The sequence below is a fragment of the Miscanthus floridulus genome, chromosome 1, assembly GCF_019320115.1.
Source record: "Miscanthus floridulus cultivar M001 chromosome 1, ASM1932011v1, whole genome shotgun sequence".
NCBI classification, from domain to species: domain Eukaryota; kingdom Viridiplantae; phylum Streptophyta; class Magnoliopsida; order Poales; family Poaceae; genus Miscanthus; species Miscanthus floridulus.
Window position 1 is genome coordinate 200336864 of NC_089580.1, and position 8077 is coordinate 200344940.

At 61.1% G+C, this 8077-nt stretch overlaps 1 protein-coding gene across 1 annotated transcript; it reads left to right on the top strand.

The window, feature by feature from the left end:
• Positions 1 to 6628: 6628 nt before the first annotated feature.
• On the top strand, positions 6629 to 7750 carry LOC136470022 (uncharacterized; the record flags this gene model as incomplete). The annotated part of the gene is made up of 2 exons (XM_066468001.1): positions 6629 to 7350; positions 7537 to 7750. Coding segments are annotated over exons 1-2 (936 nt in total), but the record flags the coding sequence as incomplete, so codon positions are not given.
• Positions 7751 to 8077: the final 327 nt, after the last annotated feature.

An 8077-nucleotide genomic window follows, 5' to 3' on the forward strand; every position in this document is an offset into this window, starting at 1 on the left:
CATTGCTTAGTTTGTGTAGCTAAGTATTTGCGCTCTCTAATTAGGCATTGGTTGCCTTGTTATTGAGCATTGCTAGTGAGCTTAGTTAGCTTTGTGCTTTTACTTACTAGCATGTGTAGGAGCTCCCTTGTCGCTTAAAGTACTTGTCGGGTACCGTGAGAAGGGGTACCCTAAGCAAGACCCAAAAAACAACTGCTTAGACTTCGTAAAGATCGAAACCAGCTAAACGCTGCCGGCCTCGGCTGATTCTCCGACTCGCCCGAGGCTCTCGGCCAATTCTCCGACTCGCCTGAGGCCCATCGCCACGGGCCTCGGCCGATTCTCCAATTCGCCCGAGGCCCCCTCACTACTGACCCCGAGCGATTCCCCGCCAAAGGCCTCGGCCGGGCCACCGACCCTCCGTCTCGCGCAAGGCAGGCTCGGCAACACTCCGCTGCCTCTTCCTTCTCCCGTCCCTCTGACAAAACGTCGTGTCGCATCAACTCAGCCAACTGCTGCCCCTAACGACAACGGCATGCTCGGCACAGTACAGCAGAATGGCCGATGGAACAGGAGGTAGGGCTGGGCAGGGGTTACCCGCCACTGTACTAACCACCATGCACATGGTTGACGCCCATGCCTCACTGTGCTGCCAACTCCTGCTCCGAGGACAACGCGGCGTGGGAAGCCACGTCTGGGCTACTGTGGCCTCGGAATCAGTACCCAGGACCAATAATTCCCTCTAGGGCCTCGGTGGTTTGCTTCAGGGGCTCGACAGCCTGGGGACCCATGTCCGCCAACGCCCCCCGCGATGGCTTGGCCTCGGCACCTACAGAACCACGGCCCCCTACGACGTCATCACGCGATGACCTGCACGTCCCTCGGACTGGGCAGGGGTTACCCGTCACTGTGCTAACCACCATGCACATGGTTGACACCCATGCCTCACTGTGCTGCCAACTCCTGCTCCGAGGACAACGCGGCGTGGGAAGCCATGTCTGGGCTACTGTGGCCTCAGAATCAGTACCCAGGACCAATAATTCCCTCCAGGGCCTCGGCGGTTTGCTTCAGGGGCTCGACAGCCTGGGGACCCATGTCCGCCAACGCCCCCACGATGGCTCGGCCTCGGCATCTGCAGAGCCGCTGCCCACTACGACGTCATTACACGGTGACCAGCACGTCGCCCGCCATGTCCTGCATCAAGCTGTACTGGAGTCCCACGACGCACAAGATCGAGTATGACCGGCGCGTCACTTCTGCACGACAAGGACGGGGCCACTCCGTCGACCACGCCACAACAGTGGCCGGCTACAGGGCTCGGACACGCCACCCCCGTTTTTAGAACGCTATGTAGCAACATATGTAGGTTCCTGGTTCTCCCTTGGAGTATAAAAGGGAAGGACCGGGGCCATTTCTAGGGAGGAAAAAGGGAGGACGAACACACCGATAGAACTAGACACTTTCGCTACGCTGGTGGAGAACAACGCCTCAAGCAGCCCGCACCACCCTCGCCGAGACCTGGGGCTAGCCCCCTCTCTCACCTAGCTTGTAACCCCCTACTACGAGCACTCCGGTGCAAGGAATACAAGATCGATCTCTCGGACTGGACGTAGGGCCTCGATTGCCTGAACCAGTATAAACCTTGTGTCTCTTTGCATCACCATCCGGGATTAGGAGCACGCAGCGCAAATTCACTTGTTGGTTGAGGGACCCCTGGTTCCAAAGCACCGACAGTTGGCGCGCCAGGTAGGGGCCGCTGCGTGTCAGCTTCGTCATCCTAGCAAGTTCCGGATGGCAGACCCCGTATGACCATTGCGTCTCGGCACCGTGGTTTGGTTCGGGAGCCTAGAGTTCATGTCCCTAGGGCATGAGTACGACATGGTGCTCCTCACCCCTCGAGCCCCACTGTCCGACGGTGAAGTCGCGCCCCGGCAGCCCAGGCGCAGGCGGCGCCCGGGCGGCCGTTCTCGCCACGCTCGCCAGGCGCGACGCGAGCGGGGCCACCCCGACGTCACGCGAGCCCAGGGCGTCACGCCCCTCCTCGCCGATGCCCTATGACCAGCTGTTGGTACGGGGTCCCTGGCTGGGGACCTGTCTGGCCTGAGCATGGATGAAGGAAAATCGCCGGTGGCTCGCGGCGACGCCCAGTCGTCTAGCTCCGCTCTACCACCCCCTCAAGAGCCGACCCCGGCGGGGCAGAATATGGAGACGGCACCGTCCCCATACCCCTTTGGGTTGAGAGATGCCGCCGCCTCTTATGCCTACGCATACACTGCCACCCACGAGCACCCTGCGGAACGTCGCCAGCGCTTCGCTCTCGACCTGAGCACCCGCTCCGACCCCTCGGACGAGGACGAGGCATGGCCCAGGGTGGATTTCTCCGAACTCCACAACCCTGGGGCTTTGCGCCAATTCTTGGCCGCAAGCGACTACTGCCTCGGCTACTCTGACTCTGACGACGAGGGGACTTACGATCCATCTCGTGAGTGCTTCCACGTCGGGCTCGGGATGCCAAGGGCGGGTGAAGAAGACGAAAGGACAGGCAACCATTCCCCGCCCCGGGCAGGGGCGGGCGACGCCACACCTCCGCGTCTCGAGGCCCCGGCAGCACGGGACGAGAATCCCGTTCGTGGGGGGCATCGACGCCCAGATCTAGAGCAGCTCCGCGAGCTTCGAGACAAGGTCGAACAAGACCGGCTCCTTCTGCAACAGCTTCGGAACACTCTCGAGCAGGAACAGCAGGGGCGCGGTGAGGGTGGGGGAGCCTGAGGGAGGGCCCGCGACGTCCATCACCGCATCAACAAAGACGAGGAGGAAGCGCCACCCCCAATCTTTAATCGCGCCAGCCAGAATGTCGCAGCCGCTGCGATGCTGGTCCGATCGATGCCCGAGCCCTCCACCACCGAGGGGCGATGGGTCCGTGGGGAACTCCGCGATCTCCTCGAGACCGCAGCGGTGCAGCAGGCCGAAAGTTCCGCCTCCCGTCGGCGCGGAGGCACCTCGGAGCAACCCACAGCGCAACCTTGCCGGGGCCAGGATGCCTCAGTCCGTCCCGAGGACGCTCGCGCGCCGACGGTCAATAGGGCCCCCTCGGTGCGCGACCGACTTAGGAACCGACGCGAGGCACAGGGCGACCACGAAGTAGTTGGCAGGCGACGGCGCCACGACGACGGAGCAGCACGGGGCTACCACCCACACCGAGGCGGTCGCTACGACAGCGGTGAGGACCGCAGTCCTTCCCCTGAGCCGCCGGGACCTCGGGTCTTCAGCAGGGCCATCCGTGTTGCTCCCTTCCCCGCCCGGTTCCGACAGCCGGCCAACCTCGCGAAATACAGCGGCGAGACCAACCCGGAACTCTGGCTCGCCGATTACCGCCTGGCCTGCCAGCTAGGTGGCGCGGACGATGACCTGCTCATCATCCGCAATCTCCCTCTGCTGTTGTCGGACTCGGCACGAGCCTGGCTCGAGCATCTCCCTCCCTCGCAAATCCACGACTGGCGCGACTTGGTTAGGATCTTCGTCGGGAACTTCCAGGGCACATACGTGCGCCTTGGGAATTCCTGGGATCTTAAAAGCTGCCGCCAGAAGCCAGACGAGTCTCTCCGAGATTTCATCCGGCGCTTCTCCAAGTAGTGCACCGAGCTACCCAGCGTCGGCGACTCAGAGATCGTCCAGGCTTTCCTCTCCGGCACCACTTGCCGGGACTTGGTCCAAGAGTTAGGACGCAATGTCCCACGCTCTGCTGCCGTGCTCCTCGACATCGCCACCAGCTTCGCCTCAGGGGAAGAGGCTGTCGGAGCCATCTTCCCCGACGACGATCCCAAAGGGAAGCGGAGGGAAGAGGCCCCCGAGGCCTCAGCCCCCCACCTCCCTAAGAAAAAGAAGAAGGGTCGCCCAGGGAAGCAGGAAGTCCTCGAGGCCGTCCATGTCGCCACGACGGATCGCAGGAATTCCCGTGGCCCCCGCGGCCCCGGGCTATTTGACGACATGCTGAAGAAGCCCTGCCCTTACCATCAAGGTCCGGTGAAGCATGCCCTCGAGGAGTGCACCATGCTCTGGCGCTACTACGCTAGGCTCGGGCTCCCCGACGACGACGCCAAGCAGAAGGGCCCCGACGGTCGGAACGAGGACAAGGACGACGGGTTCCCCGAGGTACGCAACGCTTTCATGATCTTTGGCGGACCCTCGGCATGCCTCACGGCGCGCCAGCGAAAGAGGGAACGCCGGGAGGTTTTCTCGGTCAAGGTGGCCACCCCCCGGTACCTCGACTGGTCTCGGGAGGCAATCACCTTTGATCGGCATGACCACCCCGATTATATTCCAAACCCCGGACAGTACCCGCTTGTCGTCGACCCGATCGTCGGCAACACCCGACTTACCAAAGTGCTCATGGACGGAGGCAGCGGCCTCAACATCCTCTACGTCAACACTCTGGAGCTCCTGGAGCTCGACCGATCACTGCTCCGAGGCGGTTCCACGCCCTTCCACGGCGTCGTGCCAGGAAAGCGCACGCGACCCCTCGGGCGCATCGACTTACCCGTCTGTTTCGGCACTCCCTCCAACTACCGCAAGGAGATCCTCACCTTCAAGGTGGTGGAATTCAAGGGGGCCTACCACGCCATCTTGGGGCGCCCGTGCTACGCCAAGTTCATGGCGATCCCCAACTACACCTACCTCAACCTCAAGATGCCAGGCCCCAACGGCATCATCACCATCGAATCCATGTACGAACATGCATACGACTGCGACATCGAGTGCATCGAGTACGCCGAGGCCATCGTGGAGGCCGAGACCCTCATCGCCGATCTCGACCAGCTTGGTAGCGAGGTTCCCGACGCCAAGCGGCGCGCCGGGACCTTCGAGCCCGCGTAGACCGCCAAGCTCGTCCCCGTCGACCCCACCGTCCCCGACGGCCGAGGACTGAAGATCGGCGCCACCCTCGAAAGCAAATAGGAGGCCGTGCTCGTCGGCTTTCTCCGTGCGAACGTCGATATGTTCGCATGGAGTCCCTCGGATATGCCGGGCATACCAAGGGAGGTCGCCGAGCACGCCTTAGATATCCGGGGGGGCTCCAGGCCGGCAAAGCAGCGCCTGCGCCGATTTGACGAGGAGAAGCGCAGGGCCATCGGCGAAGAAGTGCAGAGGCTCATGGCAGCCGGGTTCATCAAGGAGGTATTCCATCCAGAGTGGTTGGCTAACCCTGTATTAGTCAGGAAGAAAAGTGGCAAATGGAGGATGTGCGTGGACTACACTGGTCTAAATAAAGCGTGCCCGAAAGTCCCATTCCCACTACCACGAATTGACCAAATCGTCGACTCCACTGCAGGATGCGAAACCCTCTCCTTCCTCGATGCGTATTCCGGTTACCACCAAATCAAGATGAAAGAGTCCGACCAGCTCACGACTTCTTTCATCACCCCATTCGGCATGTACTGCTACATAACCATGCCGTTCGGCCTCAGAAACGCAGGGGCTACTTACCAACGGTGCATGATCCAAGTCTTTGGCGAACACATCGGACGAACCATTGAGGCCTACGTGGATGACATCGTAGTTAAGTCCAGGAAGGCCGGTGATCTCGTCGGCGACTTGAAGGTTGCCTTCACATGTCTCAGAGAAAAGGGCATCAAGCTCAACCCCGAGAAGTGTGTCTTCGGGGTTCCCCGAGGCATGCTCTTGGGATTCATAGTCTCGGAGCATGGGATCGAGGCCAACCCGGAGAAGGTCTCGGCCGTGACCAACATGGGCCCAATCCGGGACCTCAAAGGGGTGCAGAGGGTCATGGGATGCCTTGCGGCCCTAAGCCGCTTCATCTCGCGCCTCGGCGAAAAAGGCCTGCCCCTGTACCGCCTCTTGAGAAAGTCCGAGCGCTTTTCTTGGACCACCGAGGCCGAGGAAGCCCTCGCCAGGCTCAAAGCGCTGCTCACCACCCCTCCCCCCCGTCCTGGTTCCACCCACCGAGGGCGAGCGCCTCTTACTCTACGTCACTGCGACGACCCAAGTGGTCAGCGCAGCCGTAGTAGTCGAGAGGCAGGAGAAGGGACACGCTCTACCCGTCCAACGACCTGTTTACTTCATCAGCGAAGTGCTCTCCGAGACTAAGACGCGTTACCCCCACATCCAGAAGCTGGTTTACGCCGTAGTCTTGGCTCGACGCAAGCTGCGTCACTACTTCGAGTCCCACCCGGTGACTGTGGTGTCGTCTTTTCCTCTGGGAGAGATAATCCAAAACCGGGAGGCCTCGGGTAGAATAGCCAAGTGGGCTGTCGAACTCATGGGGGAAACCTTGTCTTTCGCGCCTCGGAAAGCGATCAAATCACAAGTCCTATCCGACTTTGTAGCCGAATGGACCGACACACAGCTGCCACCCGTTCAGATCTGATCAGAATGCTGGACCATGTACTTCGATGGGTCTCTGATGAAAACTGGGGCTGGTGCGGGCCTGCTCCTGGTCTCGCCCCTCAGAGTACACATGCGCTACATGATCCGTCTTCACTTCGCCGCCTCCAATAATGTCGCCAAATACGAGGCCCTCGTCAATGGCCTGCAAATCGCCATCGAACTTGGAGTGCGACGCCTCGACGTACGGGGTGATTCGTAGCTCGTCGTCGATCAGGTGATGAAAGAGTCGAGCTGCCATGACCCCAAAATGAAGGCGTACTACGCGATAGTACGACGCCTGGAGGGCAAGTTCGACGGTCTCGAGCTCAACCACGTTGCACGAAAGTTCAACGAGGCCGCGGACGAACTAGCAAAGATGGCGTCGGCGCGGACCCCGGTTCCCCCGAATGTCTTCACCAGAGACCTCCACAAACCATCCGTCGACTACGCCCTGGCGACGGAAGAGGGCCCGTCAGCCGAGCCCACCACAGGGCCCGAGGCCCCCTCTGCCACCGAGACCTCGCCCGCCGGGCCCGAGGCCATGGCGATTGACGCAGAGCCTCCTGAGGCCGACCAAGGGACGGACTGGCGAGTCCCTTTCCTCGATCGCCTCGTTCGAGGAGAGCTTCCTGCTGACAGAGCCGAAGCCCGGCGGCTTGCGCGACGCGCCAAGACTTACGTCCTCTGTGACGGCGAGTTGTATAGGCGTAGCCCATCTGGTATTCTCCAACGATGCATCACCACCGAGGCTGGCCAATCCTTGCTTTGCGACTTGCATGCGGGAGTCTGCGGGCACCACGCGGCGCCTCGCGCGCTCGTGGGTAACGCCTTCCGCCAAGGTTTCTATTGGCCGACGGCGGTGGCAGATGCCACGAGGCTAGTACGCTCCTGCGAGGGATGCCAGTACTACGCTCGACAGACGCACCTCCCGGCCCAAGCCCTCCAAACCATCCCCATCACATGGCCATTCGCCGTATGGGGGCTGGACATGGTTGGGCCTCTGCAGAAGGCACCCGGGGGCTATACCCATCTGCTGGTAGCTATCGACAAATTCTCCAAATGGGTCGAGGCTCGTCCGATCGCTCAGATCAAATCCGAGCAAGCGGTGCTGTTCTTTACGGATATCATCCACAGGTTCGGGGTTCCTAACACCATCATCACTGACAATGGGACACAATTCACCGGTCGCAAATTCCTAACTTTCTGCGACGACCACCACATCCGGGTGGCCTGGTCGGCCATAGGGCACCCAAGGACGAATGGCCAAGTAGAGCGTGCCAACGGCATGATCCTACAAGGCCTTAAGCCAAGAATATTCAATCGGTTGCAGAAGTTTGGCAAGAAATGGCTTGCCGAACTCCCGTCAGTCATCTGGAGCCTAAGGAATACCCCGAGCCGAGCCACGGGATTCACACCGTTCTTCCTGGTCTACGGAGCCGAGGCCATCCTCCCCACTGACTTGGAATACGGTTCCCTGAGACTACAGGCGTACAACGAGGAAAGCAACCACACTGCCCACGAAGACGCCCTCGACCAACTAGAGGAAGCCCGAGACGTCACGCTACTACACTCAGCCAGGTACCAGCAAGCCCTACGACGCTACCAAGCCCGGCGCGTCCGAAGCCGAGACCTGAAGGTGGGCGACCTGGTGCTGAGACTGAGGCAGAGCAACAAGGGCCGCCACAAGCTGACCCCACCCTGGGAAGGGCCGTACATC